General features: G+C 61.4%; 1 protein-coding gene across 2 annotated transcripts; it reads right to left on the bottom strand.

Annotated features, from left to right (window-relative positions):
• Positions 1 to 42: 42 nt before the first annotated feature.
• Positions 43 to 21,093, bottom strand: XYLT2 (xylosyltransferase 2). Of its 2 annotated transcripts, XM_054083563.1 has the most exons (16): positions 21,033 to 21,093; positions 19,860 to 20,198; positions 18,776 to 18,932; positions 17,785 to 17,891; positions 16,767 to 16,819; positions 15,845 to 15,982; positions 7,579 to 8,050; positions 6,787 to 6,962; positions 5,764 to 5,966; positions 5,311 to 5,391; positions 4,934 to 5,150; positions 4,354 to 4,530; positions 3,423 to 3,685; positions 3,117 to 3,312; positions 2,435 to 2,768; positions 43 to 1,981 (listed from the first exon to the last, which is right to left on the bottom strand). In XM_054083563.1, the coding sequence occupies exons 1-16, from the start codon at positions 21,070 to 21,072 to the stop codon at positions 1,659 to 1,661; spliced, it is 3,276 nt and encodes a 1,091-aa protein (XP_053939538.1). In that variant the 5' UTR covers positions 21,073 to 21,093; the 3' UTR covers positions 43 to 1,658. The 2 variants fall into 2 exon arrangements, with proteins under 2 accessions (XP_053939538.1, XP_053939537.1); XM_054083562.1 differs by lacking the exons at positions 15,845 to 15,982; positions 16,767 to 16,819; positions 17,785 to 17,891; ... (1 more) ...; positions 19,860 to 20,198; positions 21,033 to 21,093 and adding an exon at positions 12,568 to 12,862 and having other exon boundaries at positions 44 to 1,981.
• Positions 21,094 to 21,534: the final 441 nt, after the last annotated feature.

Raw genomic sequence — 21,534 nt, 5'->3', positions numbered from 1 at the left:
ACAGACACAGACACGCAGCACGGCAGACAGAGATGTATTTGGGGTGGGGTTGCATATTTAAGACAACTTTACATGATACTCCCGACACGGAGTTGTCGTCCCCCCCGCGCAGCCCGTCCCCCCCCGGGGAGCTGGGGACCACCACGGATCCCCCACGCACCCAGGTCTCCATCCAACAATGTGCCTCTCGCCATCCTTGGACCACGGAGGCCGGGAGTGCGAGCCAAGCAGGGAAGCGTGGGGCTTTGGGGGAAGGTGAAAGATGGCACAGAACTTGGGGAGAGCAACGCTGGGCTGGCCGAGCCCTGAGCCTCTGGCTCCTGCCTTAAGCAGGCTCCAGCTCGGCCCCAAAAGCTCCACAGCCCTTCCCAGGGGGATCACCCCTTTCTTCCCAGGCTGTGGAGATGTGAAGCACCTTCCCAGGGCAAAAACATCTCCACATAGCATCAGTCTTGGAGAAATCTTGGCACTCTCTAAGCCTGGGAGGAAGGGGGGATGCTCTGCTGAATCCCTTCCCCGGAGGCGCAGGCGTCTCTTCCCTCTGGATGGGGAAGGAGAAACAGTGGGGAGCGGATGGAGCTGGCCGGAGCTTGTCTCACCTCAGTGCTTTTTGACCAGGGAAGCACAGCAGATCCCGAGAGCTTCTGCCAAGCCAGGAGAATAGAAAAGGCTGGGCACAGGGCAGCCGGTGGGCACGGCGAGGATGCCAGCCCCGCGGGTGGCATTCTGGCAGGGGGCTCAAGCATCTCTTTGCCGAAGCGGAGACGGAGGCGGCAGGATTGGACTGGAGCCACGGACCGAGCACTGCCCCACATGCCATTGCACACCGGCAGCTCCAAACACTTGGCACAAAGGGCAGGCAGCACCCCACAACCCTGGGGCAGGAGGGTGCGGTTCCCCAGCAGCAAACGGGGAAAACAGCAAGACAATAATAATAATTAAAATAAAATATGTAAACGACCCAGCACCCTGTCCCGTAGCACCAGGTCACCCAGGTACGTTACAGTCCGAGGGGAGATGGAGACACACGGACATCCCGGCTGACGCGGGGTCTCGTCTCTATTGCACTTTGCATCTTATATATTTCTATGTATATATATATTTATAAAAATACAAACTAAGGGGCTGGGTGGAGGGGATGAGATGCAAGCCCCGGGCCAGCAGCAGCTCCGTGCGCAGGGCAGGCTCTGACCCGTTCTGCTCCTGCCTGTCTCTCCAGTCCTTTCCCAGCCCTCCCAGGGGGAGCAGCCAGCAGCGCAGGGCCTGAGCCTGCAGAGATCCAGCCCGGGGCTGGGCAGGGTGCTCAGCTGGCCGAGCCTGCCCCTCTGCCAGCCCTCCCTCCCTTCCCCATCACCCCCTTTCGAAGGCTCCGAGCAACAAACACACAGCGGTTCCCAGCTGCCGCGGTCCCGAGGGGAACCCCACACGCTCTCCCGGCCAGCAAGCGCCTGTTCCTGGTGAGCAAGACCAACTTCACGCTCTCCCTCCACCCAAGATCCCCACAGGAGGTGGTTTTCCCCGGCCTGGAGGATCCCATTCTCTTCCTCAAGTGACTACGGTGCAAATGGCACGGGGTGATGTAGTCTGGAGCCCCCCCTCAGCCAGCGACGGGTGGAGGATGCTCCTCGTTCCCAAAGCCGCCCCCCTGGCTGCTCCTGCTACCTCAGCCGCCCATCGGGTTTGACAGGACCCAGTTCGGATTTGGGGTCCGGAGAGAGGGAGCTCCACGAGGTTTTGCTGCAGGTCTCCAGGGAGGTGCAGGCGGAGGGCCCCCCCACGCAGACATCCGCCACGGACCAGAAGGTGCCGATGGTGCCGTCCGCCCAGTCCTCCAGCGCCTTGCCCGTCAGCTGCGCCTTCCGCCCCGCATCCTCCTCCGCCTCCTCGGAGCGCAGGAGGTTGAGGATCCCCCCCAGCCCCTGGAAGCTCTGCTCCATGTACTCGTTGCGGGGGGGGCCGCCGTGCAGCCAGTTGCTGTCGTCTGGGCAGGAGAGGGAGAGAAAGGAGATGGGATCAGTAGTGCAGCAAAACCCCGGCACCTTGCCCGTCCTGCTGCTGTGCTCCCGGCAGGGCTCAGCACCCCATCCCTTGCAATCCCAGCCCTCCTCCCGCTGCCCTTCAGCCAGGGAAGCACAGCACTACACAGAGCTCCTGCCAACCCAGGAGAAAAGAAAAGGCAGGGACAAGGGGCCGTGGCACAGGACAGCTAGTGGACACAGCGAGGACGCCAGCCCCATGGGGATGGATCTGACCCACAAACAAGTCTTCTAGCACTGCCCAAGGGCCGTTTGAGGACACAGATGGGTCAGGGGACACCAGAAGGAACGACAGCTTCCGTCCCGACATCAGGGAGAGGCCAGCACCAGGGGAAAATGCCATGGACTGCCTACAGGGAGACCCCCAAACCCAACCCCAAACTCCAGTGCATCCTCACCTTTCCTGAGAGGCTGCTTGTGGTTGAAGGTCTGGGGCACCACCAGGAACTGGCTCTCCCCCAAGGGCTCCCAAAACTGGAGGAGGCGGATGGTCCAGACACCAGGGCGCAGCGGCCGATTGAGGGGGGGCTTGTACTGGGTGAACTCTGCCTCTGTGTCCACCGTGATGTCGTAGGAGGTGGCGATGACGGAGGTAGGGTCGATCCACACCACCGTGGCCGTCAGGTTGGGGCCCCGCGACCACTTCTGCATGGCCACTGGCTCATCAAAAGGCCCCATCAAGCCTCCAAAATTGCGGAAGAGCCTTTCCTTGGGGTCCCACTCTGTGCCCACCTGGAGAGACGGGAGGCACAAGCAGCGGGACGCCAGGTGAGGAGATGCTATCGGCTCGTGTTTTGCATTTCAGCTCCCCAAAACAGGGAAAAGATAAACTTTGGAGCCCAAAGCAACGCACATCCACCCTCCACCACTGTCCTTCCCACCAGTGCCAATCCAGCTGTGTGTGATGCCTCCTGCAGCTGCAGGCACCACAACATAAACAGAAGCCAAACTCCTGGACATGGCAGTGTCCCTGTGTCCCTCTGTCCCACAGCTTGCAGGAAGGAGAGAGAGGAAGAAGGGCAGCGCACGTGGGAAAGTGAGGGAGGGAAGTGGAAATTGAGAGGGAAAGTCCCTACTTACCTCCAGGTTCTGCAAGCGGTTTGCCTGCCCTGTGTGAGCCGCCAGCTTGAGAGCTCCTTGGGGCATCATCCACACCTCCAGGGTCTCTGCCTGCCCAGTTGCCAAATTCTGCACTTCCTGCATTACCAGGTAACCCTGGAAACGGTCGTCATAGAAATATAAATGCACGCTGGATGGGAAGCCCCGGGGCTCGAATCTGGAGAGAGAGAAAGAGATGGAGAGGTTGCACATCCTAGTATCATCCTTCCAGCACGAGACACAGGCCACCACTCAGAGCCTGGATCGAGCAAGCGGAAAACACCCCACCTGCAGAGCTTGTCGGCCTTCGCCGCCGGCGTGGAGGCGGCTTTGCGGAGCCCCAGCCTGGAGAAGGATGTGTAGAAGGTGAGGGTGACATCGCTGAGGCCGCTAAGCCCATCGACACGGTCGTAGACGTTCTCCCAGTAGGCCTTCAGGGCTGGCGTGTTTGGGGGGTAGCTGCCGTAGAGGTGTGTGTCCAGGATCTCCAGCACCTCCTGATTCACCGTCGACTCAAACTTGCGTGCGAAGAAGGTGGGTCTGGAGAGTTGCTGGAAGAGCACAGGCATTGCTGACAGTGTTGGCTGCTCCCGCCCTGCCCACCTTCCCGCGTCGGGCAGCTGGGAGGGAGACGGACTGGGAAGAAACATGCTGGGACCCATCCTGCTCGCTTTGAGGGCACAGGCTAAGAAGCAGCGAAGCGCAGCCAGCCTCTAGGAGGGATCCTCTACGACAGGATCAGTGCGAGCATGCAGAGCGCTTACTGGTAACGCAGGTGGGTTCCTGCCTCTCCCACTGCCTCTCTCTGTCCATGCTGAGAAGCAGCGAGGAAGCTCCTTCGCTGCCATCTCTACTCAGATGGGCCCCTACCCTGCAGAGCCGCTGCAGAGCCCTGCACACAGTTTGGCCACGCGGCACAGCTTGCAGGATTGGAGCTTTGTGCTGTGTAAGCCCAGAACTGCCAGAAAATCTTGCTAACTCCTCTTTTCACTGCTGGGTGCATCTCCCCAGACCGCCCTTGCTCAGCCTGCACCCCTGCTCACAGACACGTCCATGTCGAGCCCCATGGTGGCTGGGGAGCCCATCCTGCTCCCAGCCCTCGTGGGGCTGGGGCGAGGCGCGTGGGGCACGCACAGCAGCCGGCATCGCACCCAGGGAGGAGAGGAGTGAGAAAGGGAGGAGGGGAGAGAGCGGGAGGAGAACGGAGGAGCTTTTTCACCTGTAGCCGGAGGAAGTCCTGGGGTTTGAAGTCATTTGGGGAGCACCCGCACCAGTCGACTATGTGTTTATATTGGCACTTACAGCCCAGCTTTCGGTTCCAATTGGTCACTCGGAGGTTGTTATCCACCAGCGTCTCGCAGGCATGACTGTTCTCCAGGACTGTGTGGAAGAAGGACTGTGCAGGGCAGAGAAGGGACAGGACACCCAGTGGGGATGGAGGACAGGTGGTTAACGGAGACCAACCCACCCCTCTCTCACAGGGGAACAGAACAGACCTCGATAGCACCATTCCCAGCACAGGGACACACAGGGGACCAGGCTGTGCACCCACACCGGTCCTTATCAAGCCCACAAGGAATTCTAGACTTAAAGCAGGGTTGGATATAAACACAGCCCTTGGTCTATCTGCTCCTCTCCCCCCTCTTTCATAGCTGGGTGTTGATAAAGAGGAGGTGCAAAGCTGCCCGAGTAGGACCAGCAATGGCCTACACAGCCTCGCAGAGCGAGGATGAAGTGGGACAGAGATTTTAAGTAGAGTGGGAAGGAAATGGGGCCCATGCCGCACGGTCAGCACCCACCTCGGCTGGCAGGAGCGTGTAGGTATAGAACTGACGCAGCTGGGACACCAGCTGGTCCTCAGAATAGACCACGTATTCCACGAAGCTGCGTGTCAGCGAGAACCAGTCAGAGCCCCCATCCACCACAATGCCCTCGGGGATGTGGCGCTCTCCCAGCCGCCACATGTGGGAGTCACACTCGTGGAACAACCGGTCCAGGCCCTGCTTCTTGATAAACCTGGGCACAGCGACAAGGACGAGGGGTTAGGAGTGTCACCTACTTTGCCAGGCACAGCTACATGCAGAACATCCCCCCTGCCCCAGCTGTTTCAGTTCCTTTTCCAAAATCCCTCCTTTTTCTGTTCCTTCAGCTCAGCTTTGCCCCCAGCTGAAATTACCTGGCGTTGTCTCGGCCATGGGACTTGAGGAAGTTCTTATCTCGGTATTTGGACAGGAACATCACCAGCTCCTCGTTAGTCCTGAGGTGCAAATTAGAAAGCATTAATGGCTTCTGGGGTAAAGCTGCCCAATAAACATTCATACAGCAAGAGCCATCAGACACAAGGAGCCTGAAGCTGCTGACTCAAACCCTGGCCCCATCGCCGAGGAGACACAGACGTGGCCTCTCTGCTGTCTGGGGCCTGGTGTGTCTTGCCCAGCAACACCCAGACCGCAGGAAAAAGCAGCCTCCAAGGTATGGGCTGGGCTCCTCTGCAGAGACAGGACCAGCCTGGCCCTGGAGCATCATCACCTGCATGTGGGTGCAATCTCCAGCTCCATCTTCCCTCAGCTCTGGCTCCTCCCTGCCCTTCCCAAGGCTGAGCATCTCAATTGTGCAGCCTGGTCCTCACCTCGTGGGGTAGTCGGTGGCACTTAGGTTGATGAAGAAGTCCCAGGGCCACTCAGCCAGCTCCAGCAGGTCCTTCATGCTGCGCAGGTACATCTTCAGCAGGCTGGCACCTCCCCAGATGGTCACCATGCGCCAGGGTGTCACACGGATGTTGGGGTAGTGACGGGCCAGCTCCACCGCCTCACGATGGAGGTAGTTGGAGCGCTGTCAGGGAACAAGGGTCATGGTCAGTGAGGAGCTTGCCTTCCCAGGACCCTGCTCTCCTTGCCACAAGCCTGGGGTCAGCCCTTACAGCAGCCTACAGAGGGAGGGGAGCAGCAAGACAAGATAGGTCTGGGCAGGGAGGATGGATCCCGCTTCCCTGGGGTTGCAGAAACAGGGGTGGAAGAGTCGCAGCTCCACCAGGTCGTCCACTTGGGTCACGACCACCCCATGCAGCGCTCCTGGCCCTCACTACAAGAGAGACATTGAGGGGCTGGAGCGCGTCTGGAGAAGGAAATGGAGGTGGGGAAGGATCTGGAGCCGAGGCGTTCTGGGAGCAGTGAGGGACCTGGGGCAGTTTAGCCTGGAGGAGGCTGAGGGGAGACCTCATGGCTCTCTGCAGCTCCCAGAAAGGAGGGTGTGGGCAGGTGGGTGCTGGGTTCTGCTCCCAAATAACAAGTGACAGGACAAGAGGAAATGGCCTCAATTTGTGCCGGGGAGGTTAGGATTGGAGATTACGAAAAATTTCTTTACTGAAGGAGTGGCGAAGCCCTGGCAGAGGCTGCCCAGGGCAGTGGGAGAGTCTCCATCCCTGGAGGGGTTCAAACAACATGTAGCCATGGCAGTTTGGAACATAGTTTAGTAGACATGGTGGGGTTGGGCTGCCGGTTGGACTGGATGGGCTTAGAGGGCCTTTCCGACCTTAATGATTCCATGACAAACTCTACCCTGCTGCTTCCTCCACCCATCGCCCCTCCTTCCCCTCGCTCTGTGCCCGGTCCTGGTGACTGATCTGGGCACTGTTAACACTCGCTGTGCACACCTTGTCGACGTGGATGTAGAAGAAGTGCTGCTGGTGGTACACAGCCTTGATGAGCCGCTTCAGCTGGCGAATGGCCCTGCCGTGCACAACCAGCATGTAGGCGATGCGCACGGGCTTGCTGGGGGGCACCTGCTGCAGCCGGCTCTCATCCCACTGGATAACAGGGCTGACCTTGCCTGCGTGGGGAGGGAGAGGGCTGTCAGCCACCCGTGGCCTTGGCACCCACCGCCCGGAGCTCCTGTTAAACCAGGGAGACCCGATCAAGGCAGGAGGCAGCAGGGCAGAACCTGGCCATCAGTGCAGCTCTAAGTGGCTGCAGCGCCAGGGCAGGGTGGAACACGGAGCCCCTTGCGTTAACAAGGCCATGTTGGGAAAGGTGGGATGGCACAGATGCCCCATCCCTGAAGAGGTTGAAGGCCAGGTTGGATGGGGCTTTGACTCCCTGATCCAGTGGGAGGTGTCCCTGCCCATGGTGGGGGTGGAACTGGATGGGCTTTGAGGTTCCTTCCAACCCAAACCATTCCGTGACTGCACGACTCTCTTGGCCCCTCACAAAAGAGGATGCAGCTGCACCCAGCTCTGAGCACTGCGGGCTGGGATGAACAGGCCACTGTAGGTCAGCCGGCACAGCTTTGATTGGATTACAGAGGCAGCGGTAATCTGGGAATCAGTGACAGATTGCAGCTGCTTTTTGCCAGGTGGGGTGGTTTGGTGACATAAGAAAGGTGGCCCACGCGCCTGGCGGGATATGCCGGATGCCCAGGTGACCAGGAGCACCCTGGGAGGACTCACCTGAGAGCTGGCAGTGGCGTGGCACGGACTGGGGCATAAGGCTGCCGGCAAGGTGCAGGCAGACGACGTTGGCGATCTCCTGTTGGCACTGCTTGCTGCTGGCCCGGGCCAGTGCCGAGAGGGCATCCTTGCCCGTGATCTCACATTTCGGGGTGAAGCTGTTCTCGGTGGGCTGGGGAGCCCCCTCCACGCTGCCCGTGTCACCCTGCTGGAAGACGGCCAGCTGGGCCTCCCCTCGCAGATCCGTCAGGTTCCTCCGGCTGGAGGAGTCTGGTGCAGCTGGCACCCGCCGTCCCAGCTTGTGTCTCGCCGTGACAGCTCTCACCACCTTGGACACCAGCGCCCCGGGGCTGTCCGGCCGTCCCCGCCATCGCCCGTGCTTCCGGCTGGCGCTGCCCCGGCGCCCGGCAGAGCTGTCCGAGTCCTTGGAGCCGTCGCTGCTCTCAGGCAGTCTGGCTTTTTTCTGCCGCTCCTGTTGCAGGTGAATGCAGGAGAGGACAGAGAGCATTAACTCAGATCTGCTTGTCCCCAGCTCTGCCAACAAGCTCCCCAGAGCAACCCCGTCCCCAGAGTGCGATGCTCCCAGGCCCCACAGAGCTCAGCACTGCAACGCAGCTGGTGCTCTGGCAGCAGCAAGTGTGCAGCAAAGGACATCTCACCACCTCACCTGCACCCAAACCCCCAGGCTAGGACCCTGCAGCACCTCCCTGCACTGTCCCGTGCTCCCTCTCAGGGCTGCTCTGGCTGGCGGTGGTTGCTTCACCCCGAGATCAGCTCTTCCCTGCTGCGATCACACTGTGAGCCCAAGCTCGGCTTCCAGATGGATGTGACGGGGCCTCAGGAAGCCACAGCTGCACTCACTGGGGCTAAAAGCACCAGAGAAGCACTGAACGAGGTCCTGCCCATGCGTCCTTCCCTGGGCCCTGGCTTCCTGCGCTGGGCTGGGGCAGGCGCTGCCATCGCCAGCTTCTCTAGGAATCCCTTTAACAAACACTCCCGCTGAGCCAAGCGGATGCGTAAAGGGAGCCGTTAATGCTGCTTCATTACCTCTGCCAGGCTGGCTGCTGAGCAGAAACGAGTCAGCCTTGGGGAGAGCAGAGCGCTCGGGAGTTCGGATGCCTGCACGAGCTGCACTCCTAGGAAAGTGCTTTCCCAGCGAGCGGTGCCTGTGGGGCCAGAGCTGTGCGACCTCAGCCCACCGCAGGCATTCCCAGAGGGCCGGCAGCGAGGCACGTCGGGGGCTATTCCTGTGCAGCGGAATCTCCCAAGGACAGACAGGTGCCTCACGAGGATGGTGGGACTGAACCAGACCCCTGCACAAGCTCCTCTGTGGGCAAAGCTGCTGGGAAGGTCATAGCCAGGAGAAACCCCACCACCCAAAGGGGTCCATTAGTCACCACGCAGGACCATCTGTTCCCAGCGTTATCAACCTGCCTTCAGCATCGCAGGAGCGGGGAGGTGGGAAGCAAGGAGCGGGTCCCTTCCTGCAGGGACAGGGCAGACCCCACCGGGGGCACCCCAGCAGACCTGGCACTGGGACAGCTCACAGCAAGTCCTGCTTTCTGCCCTGGAAGGAGCCCTGTTCCCTGCTCAGGAGCATGCCCGGCTGCCTTCCCCAGCAGGGAAGTTGTTGGAAGCACCTCCCGGAGCTGCCAGTTAACGAACTCAGCGGCTTCTAATTACTGCACCACAGCAGAGTGATCTCTCCTGGCAGGGAAGGACTCCGGCCACGTTGCTCTGCTGTATTTAAAACTTGTGTGTGGGATTCCTGACGAGGCTCCTTGTCCTCCTCCTCCCAACGTGCTGAGAGGACTTCAGATGCCAACCAGAGGTCACTCCTCAGGAGCTGTTGGTGTCACCACGACGGACCCTCAGGCTCCCACTTCTGTACACAGACAAACTCACGCTGTCTGCAGCGCAGTCACTGTCAGCGAAAGCCCAGAGACCAATGGGAAATTCCTCTCCCATCTGTCAGTCTGGACAGGGATTGTGGTGGTTGATCGCAGCAGAACAAGATAATTTGGCTTCCTGGAGGTGGGAAACTCAGTGTTGAGCTGGGTGGATGGAGACTGATCCAACCCCTGCTGCTCCGCATGCCATAAAGCATCCGCTTGGTGGATAATGGGAGCGTGCAGGACCCTGGCATCGGGCTTGCTGAGAGAAGAGAGAACCCAAGTGGCGTTATAACGGCGTTCCCAAGGAGGGCTGGGCCGGTGGCTCTGATGCGGCTGAAGCCCGTTGCAGGGCAGCGAGCAGTTGGTGCTGCTGGTGGAGATGCCGTTTCCAACCTGCTCTGGTGAAGGGCGGGGATTCTCCCTCGGCCTCTGCTAAGCTCACACCAGGGAGCCACCAGAGCCTGTGACAAGGATCTTCCCCTGTGAAGGGAAGAAAAGGAAACCAGCAGGTTTTGAAGAACCGAGACAGCCACAGGGAGCTGCCGCTGGATGCCGCAGCCGAAGGCGCTGGCCGGCAGGGGAAGGCGACCTCATCCAATTCCCCATGCTCCATGGTGCCTTCAGGTCTCATCTCCCTTCTCTCTCTCTCACAGCCCGCTCGTGGCAGGGATGAGCCAGGTTAGAGCTGAGTCCATTAGCGGGAAGGAGCCATTTACTTTGGCAATTAAGAGATCCCAAGGTTCCCCAAATCCTTCCACATCTCGAGGTTAGGCTCTCCTGGGAAGGTTCCTCCAGCAATACCAGAAATGCCCCACGGGAATGGCGGCTCCTCCAGGTCTGGCCAAAATCAGAAGCTGTGGGAAGGCGCAGAAACCAAGAACTTTCCCGTTTTATAAGAAATAAAGGTTATTTGGGTTTTCCCCAGCTTGCTGATGGGTTTTTGGGCTGTCTGTAAAGTTCAGGATGGTTCTTGCCTTCTCCAAACAGGCTTGTCTGTTCCCAAGCCCTAGAGTCAGGGCTGCTGGTGGTGAATTATCCCCTCTCCTGGCGAATGAACCCAGGGCCCAACCCATCAGCCGCCCAACGTGGTTTTGGGAAGAGATCTGGGGAAGCCAAGTGAAGACCAAGGCAGAACGAGCCAACCTGGGTGGTTGCGCATGGCCAGAGCAGGGAAAAGCGGACAAGCAGTACAGGACAGCACGGAGGGCAGGGGAAGCCAGGACCAGCGAAGTGATTTGATCAAGGTCACAGGAAAGTGGAAGGGACAGTCGGGCACTCCTGGCTGCCAGATCAATTACTTCTCACACCTCCAGTGCCTGCGGATCGCAGACAACTCTGCGTCCCCTCTCCCTGCTGCGTTTGTTCCACAGCTCTGTTTTGGTGGTGAGAATCAGCAGCACATGAGGAGTGGCCCAAGAGGAGCCTGGGGCTGGGAATTCATCTACTGAGTGAGTGATCACCTTAAGAGATCTTCCCCTCTCCAAGGAGCTGCCCAGTTCCCCTCCTCACCTCTCCACTTTCAAGGAAAACTTTCTAGTCCCATGAAACGACTTGCTAGCCACAGGGTCGCCCTCCGCACCAGGGAGGTGGCTCGCGATGGGGAAGGGAACCACTCGCCCCTCTAGAGATGCCCACCTTGCACCTCATGACCACTGGCTTTGCTGTCACAGCCACCGCCTCACCCCACGCACAGATCCCAGCTCTCACCGCACGCTCTCTCTGCCAAACCTGGCTTCACCATCTCCCCGGGGCTCACTGGCAGCCCTGAAGGGTGCCCACAGCCCCTGGAACACGAGGGTCCTGCCCAAGATGAGGGGCTGTGGTGGCCAACACTTCTCAAGGAAGCCCACACTGCGCTCTTGGAAGAATCCAGCCTAGGCACTGGCCTCCCAGCGGCCGCGGGCCTGGACACAGGCAGCCTGCGATGAACAGATAAATTCACACAAGCAACCCAGAGGTCAAGAGCTTCGTCCGGAGGTGGCACCAACATGCTCCAGAGGCGTGGGTCCTCCTGGATGCCTGCTCCCTGTCTGACCTTAGGCAAACACCTTCGCCAGCCTGTGCCTCAGTTTCCCCACTAGTAAGAAAGAGCTGACACCTTTTCCATTCAGTTATGAAGGGAACAGGACTGCAGAAGGTCCTTGCACTTCTCAGAGACATCCCTGACCGGACCAGACACACAGAAGTCACCGCAGACCCTCCGAGCTGCCACGCCAGCTCTCCGAGTTACCACAGGTTTCCACAGCCCTGTGGCTCAGGTGGCACCAACCCAGTGCCCACCACATCATTCAAACTACAGAGGGGCGCAAGACCCCCCTTGAGCTCCCCACCCCAGACCCCAGGAACCCCCCCCCGGCCACAGGTGCTGTGACCCCACAGTGCTGCAGTGGGGGTCCCCTCAGAGGCACAGCCTGTGGCCCCCACATCTACCACATCCCCCCCAGCCCCCCTGTCCCCTCACCGCTCCCTCCCTCAGCCCCCCATCCCCTCACTGCCCCCCGGCTCTCCATCGCCCCCCATCCCCTCACTGCCCCCCTATCCCCTCCCTCCCCCATCCCCTCAGTGCCCCCCATCCCCTCACTGCCCCCCTATCCCCTCCCTCCCCCATCCCCTCAGTGCCCCCCATCCCCTCACTGCCCCCCATCCCCTCACTGCCCCCCAGCTCTCCATCACCCCCATCCTCTCACTGCCCCCATCCCCTCACTGCCCCCCCATCCCCTCACTGCCCCCCCATCCCTTCACTGCCCCCCCATCCCCTCACTATCCCCTCACTGCCCCCCATCCCCTCACTGCCCCCCCATCCCCTCAGTGTCCCCCCATCCCCTCACTGCCCCCTCATTCCCTCACTGTCCCCCCATCCCCTCACTGCCCCCCCATCCCCTCACTGCCCCCCAGCTCTCCAGCCCCCCATCCTCTCACTGCCCCCCCATCCCCTCACTGCCCCCCATCCCCTCACTGCCCCCTCATCCCCTCACGGCCCTCCAGCCCCCCGTTCCCCCGACGCCCCCTCCCCGTCCCCCTCCGCCATGCCCCCCTCCCCTCGCCGCCCCCCTCCTCCCCCAGCCCCCCCATTCCCCGCTCCCCCCGCCCTCACCTCCGCGGGCCCCCCCTCGTCGAGGCCGGCCGAGCTCCAGAGCACGAGCCCCTGCAGCAGGAGGATGGCGAGCGCGGTGGCGAGCGCCAGGCGGTAGCGCCGGGCCAGCGGCCGCCCGCGGGCCCCCATGGCCGAGCAGCGCCCGCGCCTGCGCGGGGCGGGGCGGGCCGGGAGCGCGCGGGAGAGCGCGTGTGCGCGCGTGTCAGTGCAGGAGCGTGCGTGTGCGTGCGTGAGAGTGCGTGAGAGCGTGTGCGCGTGCATGAGGGCGTGTGCGTGTGTGCGTGTGACTGCATGAGCGTGCGTGTGTCTGTGCGCATGTGTGAGTGTGTGCATGTGACTGCTTGTGTGCATACGTGTGTGTGAGTGCATGCACGTGTGCAGTGTGTGCGTGAGACTGTGTGCACTGTGTGCTCATGTGAGTGCATGAGCATGCGTGTGTGCATGTGTGAGTGCGTGTCTGTGACTGCGTGTGTGCATGTGTGTGAGTGCATGTGACTGCGTGTGTGCATACATGTGCATGTGTGAGCATATGTGTGTGAGTGCACGGCAGCGCATGCCTGTGTGTGCACAAGTGTGCATGTGTGTGCGCAAGTGTGCGTGTGTGTGCATGTGTGCCCATGTGCACCTGTATGTGGCTGCATCTCTGTGCATGTGTGTGCATCTGTACATGTACGTGCATGTGTGCACTCTGTCCGTGTGCATCTGTGTGTGTCTGTGTAAGTGCACACACACAGTGGGGTGGACGTGTGTGCAGCGTGTGCGGGTGTGTGCATGTGTCTTTATGCATCTGTGTGTGTGCACGTAGTGGGGTGTATATGTGTTCAGGGTGTGCATGTGTATCCACGTGTGTATGTGCACACACTGGGGTGCGTGTGCAGCTCTGTGTGTGCACTGTGTCCTTGTGCATCCGTGTGCGTGTGCTCCTGCTGGGGGGTGGGTGTGCGCAGTTGTATGTGCATCTGTGCAATGTGTGTGCATGTGTATTCACCGGTGTGTGTCTGCGCGTGCACACGGTGTAGATGTGTTCGTGTGTGTCCACGTGTGCGTATGTGCGCACACCAGCGGGTGTGTTTGTGCACCGTGGGTACACGTGTGTGCGCTGGGACACCCCCCCATTCCCAGCCCTGCCGAGGCTCAGCCCCCCCAGACCCCGAGCCGGGGGTCCCGGTGACCCCAGCCCCGCTGCCGGGCACGGAGCACTCCCGGAAGGGCTGGGAAGCCGTGCCCGGTGCCGATAGCACCCTGAGCCCTCTGGGGAGCCGCCTGGGCACATTCTGGGGGTGCAGCGGGGGGGAACCCTGCGGCCTCCGCTGCCCAGAGGGTTCTGGGGGGAAGGAGTTGAGATAAGAGGGGTTTCCTGCTGCCGCAGGAGCAGAGCCGCAGCGGAGGCTCCGGCGCCGCGGGCAAGCGTGCCCAGAGTGTCCCCATGGGCCACTGGGCAAGAGGGAGGACCAGCGTGGTCCGTGCCCTTCGAGACCCGGGTTCCTGGAGCCCAGAGGGGTCCGACACGCTCTTGGAGCGACTCTCTGCGGTAAACCCTTGAGTGAGGTGGAAAACAGCCGTACAAACGGCTCCGGATCGCACCGGGTTCTCAGCTGCTGCCACTGATGAAGCAGCGATGGTTTACACAGAAAGAACGCATTTAATGGGTGCCAGGAAATAATTCCCAGCAGAGAGGAGCAGGGTGAGGGTCGCAGCCTGTTCCCGTGCTCCCATCGCAGGGGGTGCCAGGGGGAGAGAGCAGGAGTGAACCCCCCGGGGGCTGTGGGAAGAGGGGAGTTGGGGGCTCCGCATCCCAGCAGCCGCGCGGGGGGACGGGAGCACCTCTGCTGTGTCCTTTGCACCGAGACCCTAACACACTGCACCCTCCACCCACGTCCCACATGGATATTTGCATATAAAGAATGCATTTGGATCCAACATTGCTCACTGTCACCCTTTCTGGAAGCTGCCACCTCTGCCTGGAATCGGCGTGGGAATAAAGTCAGTCTGAGGTGACCACGGCTCCGGGAGCTTCTGCAGCCAAAATGCGCAGCAGGGTGGGCGCTGGGTGCACGGAGCTGGGCAACCCACCCGAACCCCCAACCCACCCGAACCCCCAGCCCAGCTGAGCCCCCAGCCCAGCTGAACCCCCAGCCCACCCGAAACCCCAGCCCAGCTGAACCCCCAACCCACTTGAGCCCCCAACCCACCTGAACCCCCAGCCTACCTGAACCCCCAGCCCACCTGAACCCCCAGCCCAGCCGAACCCCCAGCCCAGCTGAACCCCCAGCCCAGCCACAACGCCAGGCTCCTGCGCACCCTGCCTGGCCGGTCCTGGGCTCCCCAACGCAAGGGACAGGTTTTTATCGCCAGCGCCACTGCTGTGCAGGTGAGGTCTCCAACGGCAGAGGGATGATTCCGTCCTCATCTGTTCCACACCTCCTGCTGAACCCTCTCCTCTTTGAGGTTGCTCCAAGGCAATGTCTGAACCCACACAAGCAGCCGCTCTGCTGCCAGCCCGTGTCCCGCTGGCCCCGCCGGCAGCGCGCGGGGATGAGTGCCGGCTTACACCCTCTGCACTGTGCTGTAGAGCTCTTCTCCGGGCTGCGGGGCTGGAGGCACGTTGGCATAGATCTCCTGCTGCTCCGGCAGCGAATTCCTCACCCTGGCATACGTAACCTCTTTTTCCTCTTCCAAAAACTGGGAAAGGTGGAGGATAAACAAAAAAAACATCTTTTGCAGGGTTGCTCCAGGGCACCAGCATCTGCCGGAACCTCTCTTGGCTGCTTTAAGCACCAGGAGCAACTGTGGGGACCAAAAGGGGCACCCACACGGTCCAGGGTCATTCGCACCTCAGCCCGGCACATCTCTTCGCAGCCTCTTTCATGGAGTCATAGAATCATTAGGTTGGAAAAGACCTTTGAGATCATGAAACCCAACCATACCCGTCCAGTACTAAATCATATTCCTGAGCATTTCATCTATCGGCCTTTTAAACCCTTCCAGGGATGGGGACTCCACCACCTCCTTGGGCAGCCTCTGCCAGGGCTTGAGAACCATTTTGGTGAAGAAATTTTTCCTAATGTCCAAAGTAAACTTCCCTAATGCAGCTTAAGACCATTCCCTCTTGTCCCACCATCTCTAACTTGGGAGAAGAGACCGATACCCACCTCTCTACAACCTCCTTTCCAGTAGTTGTAGAGAGTGATAAGGTCTCCCTCAGCCTCCTGTTCTCCACCCAATCCATCCCGCTGCCCACCCGCCGCCTCGAGCTCAGCCCTTTGCGTTCTCCTACCTTACTGCCGTGGTTGACCTCCGCGTACTCGGTCGTGGGGTTTGCTGGGCGGCGGAAAGCCTCGGCGTTGCTGTACAACTGGCTCTCGGCTGTACCCGCGCGGTGGTTGATGTCTGCGTAGGTCAAGGCATCCCCTCCCTGGAGGAGAGGGACAAGCTCTTCACCGCCTGCTGCTCCCCTGCCCGCAGCCCGCACGGTGGGAACATCTCCCCTCCCTCTGCTTTCCCGGACAAGAGCCGAGACAGCTGCAGGAGCACTGGGGGAAAACTGAACCTGCAGCAAGGGCTGGCTCAACTTTCCCCATGGGAAATCGGGTTAGTGACACTGGACCCTCCTCAAAAGCTGCCAGAAAGCATTAGAAAATACTTCCCGCTGCCTCCTCAGGTGGGCTTTGCTGCAGGTTCCCAGTCACTGAATGTCCCGAGTTGGAAGGGACTCACACGGATCATCGAGTCCAACTCCCACCCCTGCACAGGACACCCCAACATTCACACTGTGCGGCTGAGGGCGTTGGACAAATGCTTCCACAACGTCATCAGGCTCGGGGCCGTGCCTGCTTCCCTGGGAGCTGGTCCAGTGCTCCACCACCCGCCAGGGGAAGAACCTTCTCCTAATGGCCAACCCAAGGCTCTTTCAACCAGAGAAGCAGCTCCCCTGCCTGGAGAGGCTTGGAGGAAAGACCTCCCAGCTCAGCCCTGACTTCCCTTCCCAGGAATCCTCTGCAGTAGCCACACAAAGTGCCTCCTCAGGTCTTTCTGTTGGTGACTCAAGCCCGAAGGGTCCCTCTCAGTGAAAAGGGCCGTGAGGCTGTCTGACAGCAGACGGATCTGGCAGCTCATCTGCTCAGCTCAGGGTGCAAGGATCCCCCTCCCCGGGTGAGCTCGGAGCACACCATCCCACGACCTCACGCAGTTTGCCTTACCGTGCGTGACATGCTGTAAATCCCGTCCATCTCTACGGCTGCTCCGGAGAGGGCTGGATGAAGCACAGACACGGCCAGACACGAGCAAAAGCAGGGCAAAAATAAATCACAGCATCACAGAATGGTTTGGGCTGGAAGGGACCTCTCAGCCCATCCAGTGCCACCTCTGCCATGGGCAGGGACACCTCCCACTGGATCAGGGGCTCCGAGCCCCATCCAACCTTGAGCCTTGAACCCCTCCAGGGATGGGGCACCACCACTGCTCTGGGCACCCTGGGCCAGGGCCTCCCCAAGCACACAGCAAAACGTTTCTCCCTAAGATCTCATCTCAGTCTCCCATCTTTCAGATGAAAACTGTTCCCCTCCTCCTCTCCCTGATCCAGAGCCCCTCCCCAGCTTTTCTGGAGCCCCTTTCAGCACTGGAAGCTGCTCCAAGGTCTCCCCACACCCTTCTCTTCTCCAGCTGAAAAACCCCAACTCTCCCAGCCTGTCCTCCTATAGGAGGTGCCCCAGTCCTGGGATCATCTCCATGGCCTCCTCCGGACTGACTCCAAACGCACTAAAAGGCTGCGCTGCCGCTGTGAATCTCCCTGTAAAGCAGGAAGGGAACCTGTTGCCCCATCAACCACCTAAACTGGAGCAGTTCTTCAAACGAAACCATCCCGCACCCACCAGCTGGTGCTGTGCCTTCCTGTCCCTCCCCACACTTCACGCTGGCGTTAAGCTTCGCCGCAGGCGCAGCGCAGGCTCTGCCTACGCAGCTGAGCACGTCTGGAGAAGCTGAAAGAATCAAGCAGGGGCTTTGCCGGGCATTCCCCAATTCCATGGGGATGAGACCTGTGGGACGGTCCCACTGCTCCCTTAGGGACCTCTTTGGTGATGGAGGTCTGTGATGGATCCAGGGATTGGATGGATCAGGGAGGGAATGGGGGAGAAAAATAAATATAGAGGAAAAAACATAGCAGAAGAGAGGCTCTGGTGCAGAAACAGTGTGAGTGGCGGTAACAGCTTCGCTTACTTTTCTTCCTCTTCCTGGACAGCACGACCAGAACGCTGAGAGCCACGACAAGCAAAAGAAGAACCACTACGATGCCTGGAATGAGGATGTACTCAACCGTGCTCAAGCTGCAAGACAGAAAGAGTTTCCATTCTCACGCTTGTTGGAAGCAGTCTCAGGGGGAGCCAGCACGGAGCAAGAGTGCAGGGAGCAGCCGCAGGAGCTCTGGGAAGAAGGGGAGCAGCCGCAGGAGCTCTGGGAAGAAGGGGAGCAGCCGCGGGAGCTCTGGGAAGAAGGGGAGCAGACGCAGGAGCTCTGGGAGGAAGGGGAGCAGGTGCGGGGTGGGCGTGGAGCAAAGGGAACCAAAAACTGCAGGAGCAAACAGGCACTCTGGTCTGAGAGCTACTGGGTCTTCGCTATCTTAAGGATTGGCTCCTGCATCTGCTTTTACACTGGTTTAGCTCCACTACTTGTTGATGTTGTAGTAGGCAACCAGGCAAGGCCGGTGTGCGGCCACAACGACCGACCGGCTGATGGGAAGCCTGAGCTTTGCCTGCTCACAGCATCACCTCCAGGAGGCAGGAGGAGAAGGAGGAAGCTCTGCCACTGCAGTCCCTTTGTCAACTCTCTCTGCGGGGCTGCATGTGACTACAAAGCAGAACAGGACCCAGCCCAGCACTTGGCTTCCCACAAGCAAACGATGCCTCTGAGTTTTGGGGAAGGAAACGGAGTCAGTGCTGCAGCCAGAAATCTCTTCTCGCTGGTGATAACCTACACCTCGCTTCAGCTGCGAGACAGACGGGACAAGCGGGGCTTTGCTGGGGCCGAGCGACCAGGGGTGCTGGGATCATTTCCCATGCGGAGCAGCAGGCTCAGAGGGTGGAATGCTGGTCTCTAAAGGCAAAAGCGGAAGGTCTGAATCCTTAAGGGAGGCGGGTGGAGCCCAGAGGGTTGTAGGGCTCCGACTGCACCAGAAAGACCTCATGGAGGGATGGGAGGAGCTGGTACTCGCCTTGTAGGGTTGGAGTCTTCATCGTGGGACAGAGTTGAATCTGTTTCCACAGTGCTTCCCTTGGCATTTGTCTTTGTGGGGATGGATGCAGAGCCGGTGAGATCGAGGTGGTTGATGGTCGGGGTATAGGACAACGTGGTGGAGGAGGAAGAAGGAGCTGGAACAAAAAGAAGAGAGGCTCAGTCAGTCTCCCTGCCTCCGTGGGGGATAAACGCTGTGGGTTTTGCAGTGAGTCAGCCGTGACCCGCTTATCACGGCACCAGGACAGGCTGGGTCCCCTCTGCCATGTCCAGAGCACGCCCCTCGAGGAGGGAGGGCTGTAATCCCCTCCTCTTACCTGGGAGGCTTTTTGTGTCCCCCTCCCCACCAAACACGCCTCTGCAGACGTACACGCAGCAGAGCTCGCCCAGCAGGAAGGCGATGGGGGCACCCATGCCCAGCGCCACACCAGCCCCAAGGAAGTGTCCCACCACGGCAGCTGGTCCCCGATGAGGGGACGGAGAGGGGCATTCCCCAACCCAGGCCCTGGTGCCCTCCGGCACTGGCTGCCCACAGCAGGAAACGGGTGGCACAGGGGGGTGAGGAACTCCCTAGGACGAGAGGAAACGACCTCAAGTTGTGCCAGGGCAGGTTTAAATTAGATATTAAGAACAATTTCTCCACTGAAAGGGTTTTCAGCACTGGCAGAGGCTGCCCAGGGAGGTGGGCAAGTCTCCATCCCTCGAGGGGTTAAACAGATGGGTAGAGGAGGGATGGTTCAGTAGGTGACAGGTATGGTTGGACTCAACGATCTCAAAGGGCTTTTCCAACCAAACGATCCTATGAATCTTCGGCAGGGCTACCAGGATTGGATGAGGGGAAAGTTGGGCATGGAGAGCACGGGAGTGGCTGACCCCACGGTGTCTGGAAGAGGCTGTGGTGAGACATGGGCACAGGGAATGGGTGAAGGCGGCACCCACCGTACTCTGGTGAGCACTGGTGGCACTCCTGGGGCTGCCCCATGGCACCCAGCGCCTCCGGGCTGCTCCCAGTGCTCGGAGCGGGACATGCCAGCATCGGACCTGGGGCACACGCAAGGACTGACCTGGGTAGACGATCACCTCCACTTCTGCGCTCTTATCGGGCACGGCCAGCCATGTCCGCACCCCGCAGAGCCGGCTGCCCGCGTCCCTCTCGGACAGGTCCTCCACGGTGACCGTGAACACCCGCCGTGAGCGGTTGTCCTGGATGGAGAATCGGCCCCGTTGCACCACGGGTTCGTCCTCCTCGGTGATGACGATGTCAGTGCGGCAGGTTTGAACTAATCCCGGTATGCACCAGAACTTCGGCATCCTCTCATCGCCACGATCGTACTCGCAGGTGACCGACAGGGTCCCCCCCAGGACCCCCGACACGATGCCGGGTCCCCGCACCGCCCCGCAGCCTGCGGAGACACCCGGAGCCGCGGGGCTGAGCCGCCGCCCCGTCCGCCCCGTCGGGGCCCGGGGGAGCTGGGGGGAAACCGAGGGGATTGGGGGGGCTCGGGGGGGCTGGGGGGAAACCGGGGGGATTGGGGGGGCTCGGGGGAGCTGGGGGGAAACCGAGGGGATTGGGGGGGCTCGGGGGAGCTGGGGGGAAACCGGGGGGATTGGGGGGGCTCGGGGGAGCTGGGGGGAAACCGGGGGGATTGGGGGGGCTCGGGGGAGCTGGGGGGAAACCGGGGGGATTGGGGGGGCTCGGGGGAGCTGGGGGGAAACCGGGGGGATTGGGGGGGCTCGGGGGAGCTGGGGGGGAACCGGGGGGATTGGGGGGGCTCGGGGGGGCTGGGGGGAAAACGGGGGGATTGGGGGGGCTCGGGGGGGCTGGGGGTAAACCGGGGGGATTGGGGGGGCTCGGGGGAGCTGGGGGGAACCGGGGGGATTGGGGGGGCTCGGGGGGGCTGGGGGTAAACCGGGCGGATTGGGGGGGCTCGGGGGAGCTGGGGGGTGGGGAGATGGGGGAGGCTCGGGGGGGCTCGGGGAGGGCTCAGGGGGGGCTTGGGGAGGCTTGGGGGAGCTGGTGGGGGGCTGGGGAGATCTGTGGGGAGGCTCCGGGGAGCTGCAGGGGGATAGGGGGAGCTGGAGGGGGGCTCGGTGAGGCTCGGGGAAGCTGGGGGGCTCGGAAGGAGGTCGGGGAGGGCTCTAGGGGGGCTCGGGGGAGCTGCAGGGGGGCTCGGGGGGGGCTCAGGGGGTGCTCGGGGAGGCTCAGGGAAGCTGGGGGGGATCGGGGGGGCCCTTACCTGGCAGCAGCGCCCAGGCGAGCAGCCGCAGCAGCTGCATGGCCACCCCGGGGCTCCCCGAGCTCGGCTTCCCCACCCCCCACCCCCCCCCCAGCACCGCCCGCCCCGTCGGGGCGGAGCGCGGGCACCCGCGGGGCGGTGGAGGGAAGAGGCGGAGGCGAGGAGGCGGCGGAGGGTCCCGGTGCAGCCGTCCCGCCGGCAGCCCCGGCAGCCCCGGGAGGGCGGGGAAGGAGCCGCTTTCCCTGCGGAGCATCCGACCCCGGGGAGAGCGGGCGGCGGGGCTGCAGAAGCGAGGAGGGGGCGGCTGAACCGGGACCCGCCGGGCGCTGCCCTCGGCCCCTGTCCCCGGGGTCCCATCACCTCCTGTCCCACCGTCCCTCGACGCGGCGGTCACTGTTGCTGTGCCGGAGGGACGGACGGGCGGGGACTGACCTGGGGACACGGTCGCCTCCACTTCTGCTCTGTCATCCGCTCAGTTACCCCTCTTCGCACCCGCAGCCGT

The sequence above is a fragment of the Cuculus canorus genome, chromosome 18, assembly GCF_017976375.1.
Source record: "Cuculus canorus isolate bCucCan1 chromosome 18, bCucCan1.pri, whole genome shotgun sequence".
Taxonomy (NCBI): Eukaryota; Metazoa; Chordata; class Aves; order Cuculiformes; family Cuculidae; genus Cuculus; species Cuculus canorus.
The sequence above is the reverse complement of the archived record's forward strand: the minus strand, read 5'-3'. Positions and strand labels throughout refer to the sequence as shown.